General features: G+C 42.4%; 1 protein-coding gene across 3 annotated transcripts in view; it reads right to left on the minus strand.

Moving 5' to 3' along the window:
* Nucleotides 1–7300: 7300 nt before the first annotated feature.
* The window catches only part of LOC133406468 (pituitary adenylate cyclase-activating polypeptide type I receptor-like), a 55383-nt gene continuing 40701 nt past the window's right edge, over nucleotides 7301–21982 (minus strand). For 2 of the 3 annotated variants that reach the window (XM_061684113.1, XM_061684115.1), the window contains 3 exons: nucleotides 19549–19678; nucleotides 9520–9561; nucleotides 7301–7700 (listed from right to left, as the gene is read on the minus strand). In XM_061684113.1, coding sequence (XP_061540097.1) covers nucleotides 7419–7700; nucleotides 9520–9561; nucleotides 19549–19678 — 454 coding nt within the window. In that variant the 3' untranslated portion in view covers nucleotides 7301–7418. The remainder of the gene's footprint in view (nucleotides 7701–9519; nucleotides 9562–19548; nucleotides 19679–21982) is intronic. The other variant, XM_061684114.1, reaches the window with a different exon arrangement.

Below are 21982 nucleotides of genomic sequence, written 5' to 3' on the forward strand. Positions count from 1 at the left end.
CCCTCTCAAGAGGACTGGTACCAGAGCCCAAGCTGTGTGTGGAGGCGAGCCCGACAATATCTAGTCAGAACTTCTCGACCTCACACACCAGCTCGGGCTCCTTCACTGGCAGAGAGGTGACATTCCACGTCCCTCGAGCCAGCTTCTGTAGACGGGGATCGGACCATCAAGGTCCTTGTCTTCGGCCACCGCCCAGCTAACACTGCACCCGACCCCTATGGCCCCTCCCACAGGTGGTGAGTCCATGGGAAGGGACACACACGTTACTCTTTCGAGCTGTGCCCCATGGGTGCATACCTGGGCTTCAAGCCCCACCTCCAGGCCTGGCTCCAGAGGGGGTCCCGGTGACCCGCAACCGGTAAAGGGAAAATGTGATTCCATGAATTTACTTATCATAGGGGTTCGTTTAGCCATGCTTTGTCTCGCGCCTCACCTTGGACCTGTTTGCCATGGGTGCCTCTGCCAGGGGCATAAAGCCCCAGACAATTTAGCTTCTCAGATTACTGGGATGCACAAACCCCTCCACCACAATAAGATCGCACTACTCGTCACTTTAAACCGCATACACTCCTTGAAGTCTCAGCGCCCTTTGCACAATGGTCATTGCACCGGACTATTGCAATATTAGTCGTTCGAACTGCTCTAAGTGCTAGAGGACTCTGCATCTTTTTGCACAATTGTTTTTTGTCAATGTCTTTATGTCCCCAAAGTGTTATGTAAATTGACTGTTTGTTGTACTAGAGCGGCTCCAACTACCGGAGACAAATTCCTTGTGTGTTTTGGACATACTTGGCAAATAAAGATGATTCTGATTCTGATTCTGATTCTGATTCTGATTCTGATTCTGAGGTGGCCGCTCAAGGAGGGGCCTCCCCATGTGTGAAATATGAAATACAGTATCCATATACTGTCGCTATTATGTACTGATTGAAATTCAGTGAAAAATACGTAGCAGATTAGAAGACTCCTATTTAAGTAACAATTTCAAACTGCCTCATCATTATCGTGACATTAACAATAATGATGTATTGATGGAATTTACTGTACTTATCCTTCATTAGTTTTTGAACAATAAACTTTCATTGTTTTTTGATTAGCTGTGAGAAATCACAGGACTCTACTTTCTTAGTGAGACATGTACCATCCTTTTGACTTAATGGTAAAAGCTCAATAGTACGTGGGCCAATAAGTTAAAAACATTTATTGTCATTAGTTCCATAATGTACAAAAAACGATCTTTAAAACACACACTATGCTGTGTCAGATCAAGTGAGAGAGCGGGAGCTTAGGAGTGACAAAGATGCGTACAGAAGTTTTATATTCAGCCTTCAGTCCACTGAAGGGGTAAATTTTTACACCTGAAATGACCCTTTAACTTATATGAACCAGCAATTACAAATACAATGAAGTATTTCAATTGAAAAGATCAGAAGGAAAATACCAGAAAATTATTTTTCACAATTTTCTTACAAAGCACAAAAAAAAAAAAAATTAACTCACCAAAAAGATATTTCAGTAGTTTTACAACATGCTCCAATATTAACAACATTAGAGATTGGGGGATTTTGATGGCCCAAGAGCCACTATTTTTCCAGCCATACCCAATGACACCAAAAGCAGTATCTGCATCTTATAAATTGTCTTGTGGATACCCTCCAACCTGAGAGCGACACATTCTCTTGTGATTAATCTTTATTTCTTATTTCCTGGTTTGCATCAGTGCAAAACAATTTAACACTGGCATTAACTTGCTAGCAAACACAGAAGCATTGCAGGAAACGTTGCAATTTCAGCAAATGCCAACTTTATAACTTAATTTTTAAAACAAAAATATGAACAATCCCAGCGCAAGACAACTATTTTATGTTCACTTTGAACCACTAACAAATCCATTTACAAGATACAACATTGGCACTTGCACATTAAACTGCACATTTTTCACAGTCTTGCCACAGACCTTTTAAGCACGTCACTCACTACTTTAAGATTAAAAAGACACACAGAATTGCATGAATATTTGTCATCATTTGTATATATTTTTTTGACATCCACAATCATCAGTCCCACATGAATAAAGTAAGCTATTCATCCATCCATCCATTTTCTGTACTGCTTATCCTCACAAGCTGGAGCCTATCCCAGCTATCTTTGGGCGAGAGGCGGGGTACACCCTGAACTGATCGCCAGGCCAATTGCAGGGCACATAAGCAAACGACCATTCGCACTCACATTCACACCTACGGGCAATTTAGAGTCTTCAATCAACCTATCATGCATGTTTTTGGGATGTGGGAGGAAAGCAGAATACCCGGAGAAAACCCACGCAGGCACGGGGAGAACATGCAAACTCTGCACAGGCAGTGCCGGGATTTGAACCCCGGTCCTCAGAACTGAACGCTCTAACCAGTTGGCCAGTGTGCCGTTCTGTAAAATACAGTAATCCCTTAAAAGTGTTCAGATCAATTGTAGAGAATCAGGTTAACATAAATATAATTTGCTTCATTTGAGAGGTCTTCTGGACATAACATGTTGCAAATTCATTTTTTTGGGACTTTAAATATATATTGTATTGTATGAAGACATACGCATTAGATGTGGTTTTCTGCTATTATCAGGTATAAAAATAGGAAATGATTATGATGAAAATGTGCAAATGAAAAATTAAAGCATCAAATGTTTGAATGTTTTGGCGCTACCGAGCAATGCAAACTAGAACTAGTAGACATTCCAACAGCTTCTTTCCTCTTGCAGTCAACTTCTTAAACAGCTAACCTATAATTCCATTACAACAAGCTGGCAATTTTTTGACTTGAGTTCGTTGACACATTTCTGTGGGGCCAATTATGTATTACTCGTGCACTCACTGTAGTCTTGCCATGCTGCACTATTTGCATATACTGGCCACTCATGCCAGAGTAGCATCTGCTCCATTTGCACACTGATTGAGGAGTATCTGTAACATTTGCACAACCAACATTGTCCCAGATTATCGCACTACTCGTCACTTTAAACCGCATACACTCCTTGAAGTCTCAGCGCCCTTTGCACAATGGTCATTGCACCAGACTATTGCAATATTAGTCATTCGAACTGCTCTAAGTGCTAGAGGACTCTGCATCTTTTTGCACAATTGTTTTTTGTCAATGTCTTTATGTCTCCAAAGTGTTCTGTAAATTGACTGTCTGTTGTACTAGAGCGGCTCCAACTACCGGAGACAAATTCCTTGTGTGTTTTGGACATACTTGGCAAATAAAGATGATTCCGATTCTGATTCACAATGCGCAAATAGAGGCGAATACATGGACAATTTCTCTTTAATATCCATTCTGCCACACGGTAGATTGGTCGGATTTTCTTTTCCTCACACTGTTGTACATTTGTGTTGCACACCACACAGAAAACTACTGTAGATCAGACACATGCAGGCATGCAAGAAGAGAGTAAAAGGGGCACACAAATTGTGCTGCACTACTCGACCACCTCGACAGTAGTTGGGAAGCACACAAATGTCTCTCCAACAACAAGTTGCCATTTTTATTTGTCCAGGACTCAAACTGTGACCCCGGTTCGGAAGCCCAAGTCCTTATTGATGGGCTGCTGCCACCCCAATGTTTAAACTTAAATTAGCCAGTGCGCTTAAATTTCCATTACCAGATTTAATATGTGCATGTTATTTCACAAAGCAAGAAATACAGATGTGGTCTACATACAGGTAGTGGCCCAGTGCTCTGTTTAGTTTGGTGATGGTCAGATAGCATAAGGGCAAAGCTGTTTTACTCACAATGCGCTTGAGGTCTACCTGCAATTGCAGTCACCTATGGCATGAGGCTTTGATACAGGAAAGTGCAAACAGTTTGGAATATGGATTCTGATTAAAATTTCATATGATGTGTTTGAAAATGAGAGGTAGCTGTGTCAAACACCATTGTAACTATTTCATTTTTAGAGATGTAAAATTGACCTTTTCTCAGACAAAATAGAAAAATTTAGTATTGTTTTGAGGAATTTGGGCTGCCTGATTTTACTGTAAGCTACATCCATCCATCCATCCATTTTCTGAGCCACTTATTCTCACAAGGGTCGCGGGCGTGCTGGAGCCTATCCCAGCTACCATCGAGCGAGAGGCGGGGTACACCCTGAACTGGTTGCCAGCCAATCGCAGGGCACATATAAACAAACAACTATTCACACTCACATTCACACCTACGGGCAATTTAGAGTCTTCAATCAACCTACCACGCATGTTTTTGGGATGTGGGAGGAAATCGGAGTGCCCAGAGAAAACCCACGCAGGCATGGGAAGAACATGCAAACTCCACACAGGCGGGGCCGGGGATTGAACCCCGGTCCTCAGAACTGGACGCTCTAACCAGTCGGCCAGTGTGCCGTTCTGTAAAATACAGCAATCCCTTAAAAGTGTTCAGATCAATTGTAGAGAATCAGGTTAACATAAATATAATTTGCTTCATTTGAGACGTCTTCTGGACATAACATGTTGCAAATTCATTTTTTATTTTTTTGGGACTTTAAATATATATTGTATTGTATGAAGGTTTTCTAGATGTGGTTTTCTGCTATTATCAGGTATGAAAATAGGAAATGATTATGATGAAAATGTGCAAATGAAAAATTAAAGCATCAAATGTTTGAATGTTTTGCTCATCTTTAGCAAAGAAGATATGTGTGGAGTTTTAACCTCCAGGTTTAAAATTCTGATTTAGTTATAACCATAATAAAAAACTGTAATCCAGCAATGTTGATCTTCGCAGTAGTGTTTTTCCAATGAAAATAAGTTAACATACTTGATTTCTGCTTCAAGGCACTTGAGGAAAAAATGTCCTGTGGAACATATTCTGTAGTTGTTTAACAGTAATCAGAAATGGTAGATGACATCAGTTGCAAACAAAAGCAGCTCAGCAAGCAGAGATGTCTGTGCAAAAATTCAGTGAGGTGTACCTTCGGTCATTTTTGGAATAAGTATTGTAAATTGAGTGTAGATTACATCCATCCCAATGTATTTCATTTCAAACATACAGAAAGGAAACACTCACATGTCATATGATGAATTAAGTCTCTTAATTTGAATGAAACCTCTGTTTTGAAAGATCCATCAGAAGGCAGTTGTAGAGGGTCAACTTAAAAAGTGACAAAAGCATCAGTTATTATGCGCTTTACCTCCTCAACGGCCTGTTGTATACACACTGAAAGAGAAAAATCAATGTATGTAGAGATGTTCATCACATTTAACACTGCATTTAGTGGTGAGCAAGTGAAGCCTCATGATACACTGAGGCTTTCCTAACAATTGTGCTGAAAAAGAGTAAAAGCTTCAAGGCTTCAGTGACGGTGACATCTGGTGGACAACTGAGAGCACGACTGAAGAGAGCACGACTGTTTCCCCTGACAGCAATAAAAGTCTATATGGTCATTCAAGTTCATACCAAATAACTCATTATATTGTCATTACAATAACATATTCAGATGCTCTCCCCCATATTCTAAAACACATTCTAGATTAACCTAAAAAATAAATGCAAATTATATTAAATGTTAAATGTGGTTTAATGTTGGTTAAGGGTGCCCTGCGAATGGCTGGCGACCGGTGCAGGGTGTACCCCGCCTCCTGGGATAGGCTCCAGCACCCCCAGGATAAGCAGTAACGGAAATGGATGGATGGATGGATGTTGGTTAAGGGTTTATTTAAAGCTTTGAGCTTTTTTAAAAAACTGTACTAAAAGTCCCTAACACAATTAGAGATCCTTCATACTTTGCAAATGATCATGGTGTGTGAATTCAAAAACATTGTTTTGTGTGTGTGTGTGTGTGTGTGGTGTTTTTAAGGAAACCCTTTAAAGATAATGGTTTGTCATTTGGGGACTTGTATGGTTGACTTGCCAAAATACTCTCACTCTCCAAATCTCTATCTCCTCACAACCTCATTTTGAAGCATAATTATGCATCTTATATAGCTAGTATGGCGTCAAACCTCTCAAATCTGTCAAACCTGTCAAGCTGTCATTCGCTCAGAATGTGTTGACACACCATGAGCTAATGAAAAGCTTCGAAACATTTTGAAGGAATGAAGCGCGAAGCGCGTTCGAAGCTTCAAACGTCATCGGTCACGTGACACTGGTGTATTGATACAAGCTCCGACGCAGCGTTTCGAATCACTCCTCTTCAGGAAGAGTGACACAAGCTCCAAAACCTCGGTATCATTTTCCCATCGCTAACTGCATTGTTATATAAAGAACTTGTACTATAATAAATCACAGGAATTATACATGAAGTTTCATGCATTGACATTTTATGTACTAACGGCTGCTTCCAACTACATATCCTCTGACCTCATTCGCCTCTAAAACGGTGAGATCTTCAGAGAGTTTCTCGTAACAGTTGTATTTAGACAGACATCAGCACAGCACACTGATTCGAAAGAGAACCTTGGAATCAAACCCAAGTATACTTTGTCTGCATATAAACATCTAATTTGTGGGAACATTTACAGTAGTTTAATTGTTTTAGATATAATTTCATGTCTTCACCTACAAATCAATGTCAGCAAATCTGTTTATTTAAGATATATTAGTATGCCTACTTTGTCACCTTTCTGAACACTGCCAGTCCTCCATATTAACATGGATATTTGAATTCAACAGCCGTCAATGGCAGTGAATGAGTTAAAGGGACACACACCCAAGCCATGAATCTACTGTAAGAGTGGGAGAAGAACCCCAACAAAGATAATAAAAACACTTGTGAATTCAAAGCAGAATGCAAGAGCTTGGGAATTTTACTCAAAAAATATCAGGCAGGCTCCTTGCCTGACATTTTTGTGTCTTTGTCAACTTCACACCTCCACAATATTTTTGGTGCCTGAAAAGCCATAATAAGATTATTTGTGAGCCAACAGAATAAAAATTTTAGACTTAAAATTTTATTCTGATAAGTGTTTTTATAACCACAAGTTTAAGGGATACTTTCTCTTAAATTGAGACATTCTTCCAGTGGCATTCTGGCGACTACCATAGTAGTTGTCAATATTACGTGTGTCTTCAAGGTACACTACATAATTTGTGGCCCAGCGTCCATTCCTCAGAGGACACACTTATCTCTTTGGCTCGCATAGAACCCATCCAAATATGTACCAGACAGGTGGAAAATCATTCTCTATTCCAGTTGTTTGTATCACATGTAAACACACTGTAATGCTCAATAAAGAACCGTACCAATCCAGTTTGCCATTCTCCACAATGTCACCCATTCCAATCCACGTGTGACTAAAGGTTACTTTACGATTCAGCTTAAAGCATGTTACACAAGACATTAGAGTTGGAGTTGGAGTTAAGTGTGGTTTCCATTATGCTTTCATCTGGGTAGGGATTTGGGTAGGGATTGAGGAAGGGGTTTGGTGAGGCTTGTCACTGGGAGAAGAGTGGGTGTCGTAGGTTTCGTAACGTCAGATCCATCATTTCTGGTTGCGGCATACCGGCGGTGCTACTCAGGTGGCTGGAGTCTCGGCCTGTAGGCTGGACATGCGGATCTGGGAGCTGCTCTTGCTCAGGATAGACAGCTGTGTCCCCCCGTTCACTCCACTGCTCGCAAGCGAAGGGTGCCGGTGCTTCAGGTCCACAGCAAAGTACCTGTTCACCGTCCAGCTGCGCCATTTCCTCTTGATCTCCGATTGCACCTTGAGGGATATACTTCACAAGGTCATTATTAATGGACCCTCAGCCTATCCCTCAGCTTCACTGTAGTAGATTCTCTAAGTTCCTTGTTATAGGCTTATTTATACTGATATTATTTTAAATGTGATCAAGCTGTGCAATTAAACAATGCAAGTAATAAGTCTTTCTATTACTAAAACTAATGGCACAATATTCACACATACAGTTGAAACTACTCGTTTACAACATTTCTTTTCACCTCACTGGCTGATATGAAAGGTTTTCCTGTTTTAGGTCAATTAGGATGACCTAAATTTTGTTAATTTGCTCGATATTTGATTAATGATGGGATTTTTTTTCCGACAATTTTTCATTACTTTCTTCAAAGTAAGAAGTTTACATACAATCTGATTACTATGCCTTAAACGAATTTTGGAAAACCCTGAAGATGTCATGTCCTTGGAAACTTATACTTATTGACAAGATTTGAGTTAATTCGAGACGCATATGTGGACACATTTGAAGGCACAGCTGAAAAACAATGCCACTTTGTGTAACACAATGGGAAAGTAAACTAAACTAAATCAGCCAAGATATCAGGAAGAGAACTGTGGACTTGCACAAGTATGGTAAATTCTTGGGTGCAATTTCCAGATACCTGAAGGCGCCACGTTCACGTCCTATTGCCCCCCATTGACAATGAGCTCCAGACCACCGCCCCTACCCTGGCCAGTGACCGATTAGCTTCCGATCGAAAAGGTCCTTCAGTTGCCCCCCCATTGACAAATGGTTGCCGGTCCGCAAAACATATGTACAAGCATGAACCAGTCCATGGCAGAAAAAGGTTGGGGACCACTGACCTAGGGCATTCTGGTGCCAAGTATGGACATCCTTATGCTTTAAAATCGTGTTTGTTATCAGCAATCTGTGATGAGCACACAAGTCCAATGACAAAGCACCACTCGTGTTCAGTTCAGGGGAGGCCATTCTTGCCAATCAAGCCTTCCAGGTCTCATTGTCATTGACTGCATGGAGCACTCTCCGGCCTGCGTCAAAAAGATTGGGTACTTTGAGCAGTTGTTTGATGCATTGGCACAAACAACAGTCAGGACCTGTCCCCCCACCAGAAGTCGGCAGGAGACTACCCTCTCATCCATAAGGGTGAACCCTAACGTACAGTTCAACCTCTCTTCAGAGGACTAATTCTGGCACCCAAGCTGTGCGTCTACGCAAGTCTGACTATATCTTGTCGGAACCTCTTGACTTTGTACAACAGCTAGACTCCTTCCCTGCTAAAGAGATGACATTCCATGTCCCTATAGGGAAATGACTCTAGCTTCTGAAGATGGCGATCGGACCTCTAAGGTCACCATCCAGGTTACACTGCACCAGACTACCTTGGCCCTTCCCACAAGTGATGACTCACTTCAGGCTGTGCCCAACTGAGCCCAATCTGTGCAGCGCCCAGCCAGCAGCAATCGCCATCGAGCCCAACCTCCAGGCCTGGCTTCAGAGGAGGGCCTGGTTCCGGGAAAAGTAATACATGTTCATGGTTTTTCATCATCATATGGGGTTCCGACCTGTGCTTTGTCTGGTCCCTCACCTAGGATCTGTTTACCCTGCCCATATGCCCCCGGAAATTTAGCTTCTACAACCATGAAGAGGTGACGGTTCAAGGAGATAGATAATAATGACATAGTGTAATTACACTGTACTATATACAATGTAGTTAACTGACAGAAATAATTTTCGTACCATATTTTGTGTAGCGCTCAATTGATTGTATTGTACACTGACTGTAGATAAGTAATTTATATTTAATTGTAAATTAGTATTTTATTAAAAGAATATTTACCTCTCCATTCAGGAAGCAATAGAGGACAGCCACCACAAACCCCTAAAATGACACAGAGATCCAATTATGAAACACAACATTGAAATATTTTGATTAAAATGTACAGATTACAGATAAAACACAAACTAAATGCATATTTGTATTACACAAAGTACTATGCAAAACACTTCGAACAGATATGTTATCTTTTATTGTAGACCTCCTCCAAAGGCAAGGCTGTGCCATATTTGTCCATCTGTTTGTTAGTTAGAAGGATACTTCATGGTTCATGGAGGATGAAGAACAGATGAGTGGTGCCTGTTGCGTAGCTTGATTTGTCAGCGCATGGGAAGAGTCAAACAATTTGCACCTCCCCAGCACATAACTAATATTTGGGCCTATCTCTGCTGTGTTCAAATATAATAAAAACATGTATTATCTTTCACAATGTTCTGAAATTAGTCACTTCCGACAATAAAATGATGTAACATCCACATAAGGTCCTGGCGCAGGCCGGAGAGTGCTCCAGGCAAAACCTGGTACTTTGGGTTCACACCATACAATGAAATTACATCCATCCATTTTCTGAGCCACTTATCCTCACAAGGGAGTGCTGGAGCCTATCCCAGCTATCATCGGGCAGGAGGCGGGGTACACCCTTGAACTGGTTGCCAGCCAATCGAAGGGCACACATAAAAAACAACCATACGCACTCACATTCACACTTAGGGACAATTTAGAGACTTCAATTAACCTACCATGCATCTTTTTGGGATGTGTGAGGAAACCAGAGTGCCCGGAGAAAACCCACGCAGCCACAGGGAGAACATGCAAACTCCACGCAGGCGGGGCTGGGGATTGAACCCCGGTCCTCAGAACTGTGAGGCAGACGCTCTGACCAGTCGTCCACCGTGCCGCACAATGAAATTACAGTTCCCTGTAATTACTTTTGAGAGGCTCTGGAATCTGATTTGATGACTATCCATCCATCCATCCATTTTCTACCGCTTATTCGAGGTCGGGTCGCGGGGGCAGTAGCTTTAGCAGGGACGCCCAGACTTCCCTCTGCCCAGCCACTTCATCCAGCTCTTCCGGGGGGATCCCGAGGCGTTCCCAGGCCAGCCGAAGGACGTAGTCTCTCCAGCGTGTCCTGGGTCTCCTCCCGGTGGGACATGCTCAGAACACCTCACCAGGGAGGCATCCGAATCAAATGCCCCAGCCACCTCATCTGGCTCCTCTCGATGTGGAGGAGCAGCGGCTCTACTCTGAGATCCTCCCGGATGACCGAGCTTCTCACCCTATCTCTAAGGGAGAGCCCGGACACCCTGCGGAGGAAACTCATTTCGGCCGCTTGTATCTTGTTCTTTCGGTCACAACCCACAGCTCGTCACCATAGGTGGTAGGAACGTAGATCGACCGGTAAATTGAGAGCTTCGCCTTTCGGCTTAGCTCCTTCTTTACCACAACGGACCGATACAAAGTCCGCATCACTGCAGACGCCGCTGTCGATCTCGCGTTCCATTCTTCCCTCACTCGTGAACAAGACCCCAAAATACTTGAACTCCTCCACTTGGGGCAGGATCTCATCACCGACCAGGAGAGGGGACGCCACCCTTTTTCGACTGAGGACCATGGTCCCAGATTTGGAGGTGCTGATTCTCATCCCAGCCGCTTCACACTCGGCTGCGAACTGCTCCAGTGAGAGTTGGAGATCACGGCTTGATGAAGCCAACAGAACCACATCATCTGCAAAAAGCAGAGATGCAATACTGAGGCCACCAAACCGGACCCCCTCTACGCCTCGGTTGCGCCTTGAAATTCTGTCCATAAAAGTTATGAACAGAATTGGTGACAAAGGGCAGCCTTGGCGGAGTCCAACCTTCACCGGGAACGAGTCCGACTTACTGCCAGATATGTGGACCAAACCGTGACTCCGGTCCTACAGGGACCGAACAGCCCGATTTGATGACTACCCGCTGCATTTTATTTCATCTGCCATGTTTGAAAATCTGCAGTTGTTGTACTCCCTACTTTTCTATTTTGACACTTTTGTAGTTACTCATCAGACAAAATGCTCCCATAGATGTGGACAGACAACGAGGCACAGGCTGTGTTATTTTTTTACCCTCAAGGAGGAGTGCACACTGGAAGGGCTCAGAAACATTTTACACATCCATCCATCCATCCATCCATTTTCAACACCGCTTAACCTGGTTAGGGTCGCGGGGCGCTGGAGCCTATCCGAGCTGAATTCGGGTGAAAGGCGGACTACACCCTGAACTGGTCGCCAGTCAGTCGCAGGGCACATATAGACACCGACAACCATTCGCACTCACATTTACACCGTCACTGAGTGGGAACTGAATCCACGCTGCCTGCATCAAAGTCAGGCGAGTGTACCACTACACCATCAGTGACTTACGTTTTACACATTTACACCGAAATATCTACAAAGCATGATGACCTGACACTTCCGCATTGGGCACTGTTTGCACCAATCTAATGCAACGACTTGTGTTTAGAATCCAGTTTACCAATCAAACGGCATGAGGCAGCGGCAGCCACAAGACTGCACACAAAACCTTTGCGGTTTTGTGTGCAGTCTTTTTTTTTTTTTTTAAAAGTGTTTAAAAGTGATTATAGTTAGTCCTGAACACAGCCACATGCCAGTTATAAGAGGCAGTGCGCCCTTGTTAAACCAGATGTATTTTATTGTGATTATTATTTTATTTTAATTGTATTTAACCAGAAGATCTCTTTTGCAATTGTGATCTGAAAGAGATTATTTCAGTTTATTTTCACTACCCTCTCAAAAAGACAAAAAAAAAAAAAAAAAAAATCAAAAATCAATTCAGTTGCGCAAATTCTGTCACAATAATGGTGGCAAAAGTTTGAAAATGAGTTATTTTGGTCTCAATTCTTTTACATCACAAAAACCTCGCATTTGAACAGGGGTCTATGTGGACATTTAATATCCACTGCAGCCTTGTTTCGGTTTTTTGTCATCTCTGCCTGGTGAGCCTATTGTAGTTTTCAACAAGTGGAAACAAAATAGTATAAGACCATTTCTTGGAGGTGAATTTGAATTAGTTTGTTATTTTAGAAAGATTTTATTGATCATTTGTTTGTTTTATAAATATTTTCTTCATTATGTTTTAGGTTAAGTGATGTTAAGTCATTTTATTCAGTTATTTTTATTTTATTTGACGTTCATGCTGATTTAAGTTACCATTTACTCAGTACATTCTTACTCTTACTCAAATAATTATGTGGAGGACTACATTTTACTTTTACTTGAATCATATTATTCTAAAGTAGCAGTACTCCTTCAGTAGAACATTTGGCTACTCTACCCACCTCTGGCTACTGCGCACACACTGCAACACAGAATCAAAAACAGGAGAGGCATTTGGGGAAAAAAAATAATGTACCCATATGCATAAATGATGTATAAACACAACGATAGTTTTTTTTTTGCAAAATACAGTACATTAAGTCAAACAATGACTAGTGGTTAGCTATCAGTTTGTGAATAGCTACCTAACAGGCCCAGTAGCTTGACACTTAAGTAACAATTGCATAATGAAATATTACCGTTTTATATATTTTAAATATGGCATTTCCCTTGAGTCAATGGGTTCTCCATCTTTGATAATCCTTCCAGTTTTCCAGCAGCAGTGTTTAGTTGCTGGACAATGTGTGAGCCGACAGAACTTCAGTTTTTTTGTTGTTGTTTTTTTAATTTTTTATCCATCCATCCATCCATTTTCTGAGCCACTTCTCCTCACTAGGGTTGCGGGCGTGCTGGAGCCTATCCCAGCTGTCATCGGGCAGGAGGCGGGGTACACCCTGAACTGGTTGCCAGCCAATTGCAAGGCACATGCAAACAAACAACCATGCGCACTCACGTTCACACCTACGGGCAATTTAGAGTCTCCACTTAATGCATGTTTTTGGGATGTGGGAGGAAACCGGAGTGCCCGGAGAAAACCCACGCAGGCACGGGGAGAACATAAAAACTCCACACAGGCGGGGCCGGGGATTGAACCCGGGTCCTCAGAACTGTGAGGCTGACGCACTAACCAGTCATCCACCGTGCCGCCTAACTTTTTATTAAATCCGATTTTAGTATTTTTTAAATTTGTCTCATGGAGAAAATGTTAGAATAAATGTATGTTATCTCATGTTTACTCTAACCATATTGCAAAGCATTCATTCAACAGTATAATGTTGAATGTATCATGAAAGTTGAAGTTGTCTGTGAAGAGGACTGTGCCTCATCAAAAGATAGCGGCTGGAACATTTTGCAGTCGAAGGTTGAAACAATCAGCGCTGATGAAGAACACATCTGCATTATCATCTGCACAATGAGTTATATCTGTGATTGTTTCACGTTGCTACTGTGTGTGCCCTTATCTCAAGATAGCAGCAGCAACGTCTTTGTAATTAGGAACCACCCGAAGAAAATAAAAAGAGAGGGATCGGCAGAGTGTGCTCACAGCAGTAGGAGGTTGTAACTGCGTACAACTCTGTCCGTTCTCGTCACGAGTAAAAATAACCAGTCTCTTGTCTTCCTTCCTTGTTTATTGTTTATTAAATGTTATAGGTTGTTTGAACCTGGCATTAACTTGGTCCTTCGAGCCAGATGCCAAAAGACCTGAGGATTCCAGCGGGTGTGGTGGACTCCAGAAAGACAGCGGCCACGGCAGACTCCCTAGAGTGAGCCTAAAGATCCTTTTCCAGGACTGGACCTCGACCCACCAGCTGGGATCTGACGGTTGTCGGCATTCCGACGGAGGGAAGACAACAGTGGTGAGTTAAACTTCCTTAAAGGGGGGAAGTGAATGACTGGAGGTCATTGTGTGTTAATAACTGGAGGTCATTGCGCGTTAGGAAATAAAAACCCTGTGAATACTAGTAAATGGCAGGTAAATGAGGGACGGCGGAGTCTGATAAATTCCATAGAAGAAGGATGGCGCAGTCCTGTGTACACTTAAATTCCGTGAAAATTGCAGTTATAAAGCACTTGTGTGAATGTGAAGTGAACGAATGGAGATAAAAATACCACGAGGTATTTATCTCATATAAAACAGTGGGATTGTAAACAGCAGACTGGTGTGGATGCAAATGCAATAATTCTCCACCTGAAAAGGTTGAAGTGAGAATTACCACAACAGAAAATTTAAGTTGCTGTCTGACTGAAAGAAACTAGTTTTAGAACACCCTAGGTGTTGACAAAATTCTCTAAAATAGGGAAAGGGAGTAGTAAAATAAAACCCAGGGATACACTGTCGTGTAAAGATTGGAAGTTCATTAAAAAACAGTACCTGATAAAATCCAATATTTAGACACATGGATAACTGAACACGGCTTTAATGGTTAGTTAAATACACAAAAAATAGCCGCGTTGCAGGAATCAATCATAAAAAAGAAAAAGAAAAACCCTAAAAAAAATGAAGAAAAATGGTTTTGAGGAAACAGAATGCTGGATGACAGTAGCCTCAAATAGAGAAGAGGGAGACAGAGAACGGAAAGAGAATGTAGACAAAATAAAGGAAAAATAATCTGAAACGAAAGACAGAGAATGTGTAGAGATGGTAAAAGAACAATTAATGTTCCATAGAAAGGAAGAGAAAGTTGGAATAGTGGAAGAGAGAATTGGAATCAGTCAAAACTGAATGCAGAAGGTTGAGAAAATGGAAAATTTAAGGCGATCATATAATTTGAATTTAAAGTGTGGATGGCAGTCATGGGACCAGATTGGCATAATATTAGAGGACCATGAGGGCGGCACGGTGGATGACTGGTTAGAGCGTCAGCCTCACAGTTCTAAGGAGCCGGGTTCAATCCCTGGCCCCGCCTGTGTGGAGTTTGCATGTTCTTCCCGTGCCTGTGTGGGTTTTCTCCAGGCACTCCGGTTTCCTCCCACATCCCAAAAAACATGCATGAATTGGACACTCTAAATTGCCCGTAGGTGTGAATGTGAGTGCAAATGGTTGTTTGTTTGTATGTGCCCTGCGATTGGCTGGCAACCAGTTCAGGCTGTACCCCGCCTCCTGCCCGATGATAGCTGGGATAGGTTCCTGCACGCCCGCGACCCTCGTGAGGAGAAGCGGCTCAGAAAATGGATGGATGGATGGAATCCAAGAGATGAAAATGGGATTTTGGCCCATGATAGTCGCAAATTGGTGCAAGGATTAATTAACAGAGCAACACAGTGTTTCAGACAGAGAGCAAATTACACTGAAATAGGAAGAGTAAAACAAAAGGATGATGAGCCTTTTGAGGAATACAGAGTAAGAATGACAACTGTATTCAAGACTCACAGCGGCCTGCAGGAGGATGGAGATGTAAATGAACCATTTCAACAGCAGTTGAAGAATGCTCTCCATGCAGGTTCAAAAGATGCAATTCGCAGCTAGGTTAACAAACATTACATTGGCCTCTCTACAGGCACCTTGGAGGAGTATGTAAATCACCCCCTCCATGCTGAAAAAATAAGAAAAGATAAAAAGAAAATAAAGTTTACAGACACACGTGTTAGCAATAGAAGATAACACAAATTTACACAAAGACACATTAAAAGATATGCAACAACAAAGTCCCAAACTGAACAAGAACTTTGGAAGAAAAATGGCGCAACATTACAAGATGACATCTATGTATGACCAAACAACAAACCTATCCTACCAAAAAATCTATTCAAATGGGCTGCTATATTGAGTCATGGTGTAGCACATGTCTCAACAGGAGGGATGGTGGAGCAGATACATCAAAATTATACAACTTATGGCTTTAATTCTTATTCAAAATTTTTTTTGTAGGGCATGTTTGATATGTGAAAGGCACTTTGCAAGGATATCATTCCTAGATATGGTATTCCTGGAAAAATATACAGTGATAACGGTGCCCATTTTGTTAACCAAATTGTGAAAAAGATCGGAGTGATGGTTCACATTGATCTAAAGAATCATTGTGCTTGCCACGCTCAAAGCACTGGATTAGTGGAAAGGATGAATGGAACAATAAAAAACAGACTGGAGACAGTGTCTGAAGGCAGCGGCAAATGGCCATCATTTTGCAGGACAATGAGGACGTCAGTGGACGTTGGACCAATCAGATGACAGCAATTCCATACTTCCTTTTTGAAGCATTGTATAAGTTGGGGGCAAGAACAGATAGCTTTGTTCCCTCTGCGCTGTCTCTGCTGAGGCTAGGATAAGCGTAGCTACTGACCCAGAGCTCTGTAAAATGTATAGACTCCTCTGTCAGGTATAAATTGGTTGACTTTTAACGCGTCGTTATAATTGTAGCTCTTTCACGAAAACGAACACACATGGAACCTCAAGAGTAATAGGTGATTATAAAATTCAGGTTCCTCCAGTATCAATAGTGGTAGAAATTGACTTCAATCCGCAGCCAAGAGGGGACATCTGGTGGTGGTGTGGAGATGCTGGACTATTTGATAAATTGCCAAAGAATGTAACAGGTCTTTGTGCTCCAGTAACTTTGTTGTTACCGGTATCGGCACATTCCATGTCTGTACAAGAATTAACAGCAGGTTTATCCACTGTCATGCCAGAACATTGGCGACGTCAGAAAAGAGCAGCAGATTGGCAGGGCCAAAATGATCCAACATACATTGACGCCATTGGTGTTCCCTGTGGTGTTTCAAGTGAGTACAAATTAGTAGATCAAATAGCTGCAGGATTTGAGTCCTCGATCTGTTGGTGGTGTACAACCAACAAAAATGTAGACAGAATCAACTACATCCATTACAACGTGCAAAAATTGGACAATTGGACACAGAGTGGGTTTGAAGCTGTACATGAACAGCTATCAGCCACATCACTTATTGCATTCCAAAACAGGATAGTTGTTGACATGTTGTTGGCTGAGAGGAGGAGTATGTGCTATGTTCAGGAGAACAATGCTGCACATTCATTCCCAACAACACAGCTCTCACTGAGGCCACAGAGGGACTCCGAACCCTTAATGGTAAAATGAAGGAACACTCTGGTGTTGACACCTCCATGTGGGACTCCTGGATAAATGCCTTTGGAAAATACAATGAAGATAATGACAGTGATGATGATTATGACGTGCATTATGACCTGCCTGATTTGTTTCTAGATCCAGGGGACTATGAATAAAGATTAACATTTCCTCTGAGTGTAAATGTATTTGTTTTCATAAAAATGATCCTCCAGTCGAAAATCTAACTGAAGTGACAGATGTAAGGTGATGTGAGAATTTGAGTAAATATGTGATAAACAGGAGGGAAATGTTAGAATAAATTTATATAAGTTATCTCATAGGTTGCACGGTGGCCGACTGATTAGAGCGTCAGCCTCACAGTTCTGAGGACCCGGGTTCAATCCCCGGCCCCGCCTGTGTGGAGTTTGCATGTTCTCCCCGTGCCTGCGTGGGTTTATCTCCGGGCACTCTGGTTTCCTCCCACATCCCAAAAACATGCATTAATTGGAGACTCTAAATTTCCCATAGGTGTGACTGTGAGTGTGAATCGTTGTTTGTTTATATGTGCCCTGCGATTGGCTGGCAACCAGTTCAGGGTGTACCCCGCCTCCTGCCCGATGATAGCTGGGATAGGCTCCAGGACGCCTGCGACCCTAGTGAGGAGAAGCGGCTCAGAAAATGGATAGATGGATGGATGGACGTTATCTCATGTTTATTCTAATCCTATTGCAAAGCATTCATTCAACAGTATAATGTTGAAATTATCATGAAAGTTGAAGTTGTCTGTGAAGAGGACTGTGCCCTCATCAAAAGATAGCGGCTGGAACATTTTGCGGTCGAAGGTTGAAACAATCAGCGCTGATGAAGAACACATCTGCATTATCGTCTGCAATATGAGTTATAGCTGTGATTGTTTCACGTTGCTACTGTGTGTTCCCTTTTCTCAAGATAGCAGCAGCAACGTCTGTGTAATTAGGAACCACCCTAAGGAAATAAAAAGAGGGATCGGCAGAGTGTGCTCAGAGCGGTAGAAGGTTGTAACTGCGTACAACTCTGTCCGTTCTCCTCGCGAGTAAAAATAACCATTCTCTTGTGGTCCTTCCTTGTTTATTGTTTATTAAATGTTCTAGGTTGTTTGAACCTTACAAATGTATCATGACTTCACCATTGTCAGATCTAGTTTCTCACTGCCGTTTCCTCTGCACTCCGCCTCAGGGAAAAAGCAACATCACAAGCCTGTACTTTGTTGTCCAGCCACATCTGTGCGAGCTTTTTGTCTGTAAATGTTCTAGCACAATGAAAAAAGTAGTATCTATAAGAACAGCTGCAGGCTGAAATAAAATTCATCATGTGGCCATCCAATCCAAAATGCTGATCAGTTTACAGACCCTGCCCCAAAAGAAAACGTTCCTGGCTCCCTTTGCAATGTCTCTTTAATTGCCGAAAAATTACCAGAAACGCAGAGACTGTTGATTTTTAAAAGAGGCTCAAGACTCACCTGTTTGGTTTAGCTTTTAACTTATTTTTTAAATTATTTATTTAGCTTTTAACGGATGTATTTATTATTCATATAGACAATTATTTATCTACTCATTTACTTATTCATCTATCGATTTATTTAGTTATTTTATTAACTTATCTATTTATTAATTTATTTTGTATCCTATTTAATTGTATCTTAATTGTCCTTGATCCTGTCATATTGTCTTTTTAAGTTTTACCGCAGTATCTCTTCTTGGGAGCCTCCACGCTGGGAGGTTTTTTCGGTCTCCTCAAGGGGATGTCATTCTGCAGTTTCCCCCGGGGGTGCTGGAGGGCTCTGTACAATGTTGGGTGTGGGGATGGGAGGGGTGGGTTCTGATATATTTCTTGCTATTTTAATTGCCTCTTTTTATCTCTGTAAATTACTACGGGTTCCATTTTTTCATGTATGAAAAGTGCTATATAAACAAGATTTGATTGATTGATTGATTGGTTGATCTTAACTTTCTCATTGTGAAGTAAAGTTCCTGTGCTGCAAAACTGTATACTTAAACACCCATCAACCGATTTTGACCAAAGTAAACGAGTTACCTGGAAGGATCCCAGGCCGAGCTCAAATACTAGACGCTCTCTCTTGCTGACATTCTCAGGGGAGAAGGCAAACACAGTGTAATGGATCCCAAACAGAGGAATTAGCAGCAGAGTGGAGCGTGCCAGTCTCCTGCCAAATAGGAAATAAGCGGATGTCCTTCTGTTAGTTCCCGAGAGGAGGCATTACATAACTGATGTTAAATTTACACAGTGTTAACATTTACACACGTGAGAAATACATGCATAGCATTATATGGACAAGCACATTCCATCACAGCAAAGGGGGTTTACTGAAACAATGCCCTTCATGAATTGTGGGGATCTTTAGTGTGCTAAATATCACCCCAGCAAGTAGTGCCATTTCTTGGTTTGTGCAGTGGCGCGAATTGGCATGTGCGGAGTGTGCAGTTGCACAGGGCGGCAATGTGCAGCTGCACCTAAACTAGTATGTATGTCCTTGAGTTTCCTGAAAAGGCGCTTGAAAGAAAATGTATTCTTGTTTTTCTTCTTCATTATTATTATTATTATTATTATTTATTCATTTATTAATTTTCCATACCGCTTAGCCTCACTACGGTCGCGGGCGTGCTGGAGCCTATCCCAGCTATGTTCGGGCAAGAGGTGGGGTACACTGGTTGCCAGCCAATCGCAGGGCACATATCAACAAACAACCATTCACACTCACATTCACACCTACGGGCAATTTAGAGTCTTCAATTAACTACCATGCATGTTTTGGGGATGTGGGAGGAAACCGGAGTACCCGGAGAAAACTCACACACGCACGGGGAGAGCATGCCACCTCCACACAGGCGAGGCCTGATTTGAACTGGGGTCCTCAGAACTGTGAGGCAGGTGTGCTAATCAGTTGTCCACCGTGCCACCCTTATTATTATTATTGTTATTATTAGGATTATTCCATCCATTTTCTGTCCCACTTATCCTCACTTATCCTTATCCTCTCAGGCATGCTGGCGCCTATCCCAGCTGACTCTGGGTGAGAGCATGGGCACACCCCAAACTGGTTGCCAGCCAATCGCAGGGCACATAAAAACAAACGAGTCGCACTCACATTCACACCTACGGGCAATTTAGAGTCCTCATTCAACCTACCATGCATGTATTTGGAATGTGGGAGGAAACCGGAGTACCCGGAGAAAACCCACGCAGGCACAGGGAGAACATGCAAATTCCACACAGGCGAGGCCGGATTTGCACCCGGGTCCTCAGAACTGTGAGGCAGATGTGCTAACCAGTCGCCCACCGTGCCGCCTATTATTATTATTATTGTTATTATTATTATTATTATTATTACTACTCACGGGTTAAAGCCTGTCATGGATTCCACAACACCAGCACATCGACAAAGTACATCAATAAGTTGGTTGCAACCATCTTTAGAAGAAACCCTAGTCTATATTTCATAATTACCGTAATTTCTCGTGTATAATGTACAATACGCACCCCCAAATTTGACCTCAAAATTCTGGAAAACCCTTCTACCTATGTACAATGCATTTTTACAATGCATGATTTTGCTTCTACCCGTATGATCAAAACGTGCAGCATATATTGGTTTGGATAAAAATAAGTTTAAGCGGTAAATCTAATTATTTTATCTCGAAAAGGGGCACCACATCTCTTTTTAGATGTGTAAAACTCCAGGACAAAGTGACGAAAAATCTCGATGTCTTGTAATCTGAAGGTTGCTACAGGAATTAGATAAGAGTTCTCGATAACCAGAGAGAGGTATTTTGTCGAAGCCAAACACACAACTGATACAGGTAATGGATTTTTATAGTAAACGTAATTACATCTAACAGGGGAATGTACAGGGTAACAATGCAGGGGAAATCAAAACAGAAGACAGACAAACATTGGTAGAGGAGGAGGAGAGGACGAGGCTGACTTGTGATGTGAGGGTGGAAATGAGCATGGGGTGACAATGCATAGAGCTGGGGATTCCTGTTCCCATTAATTTAAACCCAAATAGGCAATCTGTACTTTAGTAGACCGCAAGTTGGACTTGCGTTGTGTGGGACACAATTTAGGCAGGCTGGTCGATCTCCCGAATGTTTGGCCGGTCCGGTTCGTACGGGGAACAGGTGGAGTTAATGGAAAAAGGAGGATAGAAAAAAGAAAGAAAAACAGCAACAAGAAGAGTTCCAAGTGCAGGGCGGCTGGAGCCCGGGGGTGGTGCTAGTCGCAAGAGCGCCGCAAGAGCAGACGTGCGCCGCCCATTTCCTTCCCAACGGAGCTTGCCCGTGAGCTGCCCAGGCACTCGCAAGGGTAGCTCAGGGCGCTGACAGTGTGCCCTGTGGCGGGGAAAGGTCTGAGGTGTCCTTGCCACCTCGTGGTGAGAGGTGGGGCTTCCTGGCTGAGCCAGTCTTCGGAAAGGTGGTCGTGCAAGCGAGAGCCCACACCAAAAGGGGGA

This window comes from Phycodurus eques, chromosome 8 (assembly GCF_024500275.1).
Source record: "Phycodurus eques isolate BA_2022a chromosome 8, UOR_Pequ_1.1, whole genome shotgun sequence".
Classification (NCBI taxonomy): Eukaryota; Metazoa; Chordata; class Actinopteri; order Syngnathiformes; family Syngnathidae; genus Phycodurus; species Phycodurus eques.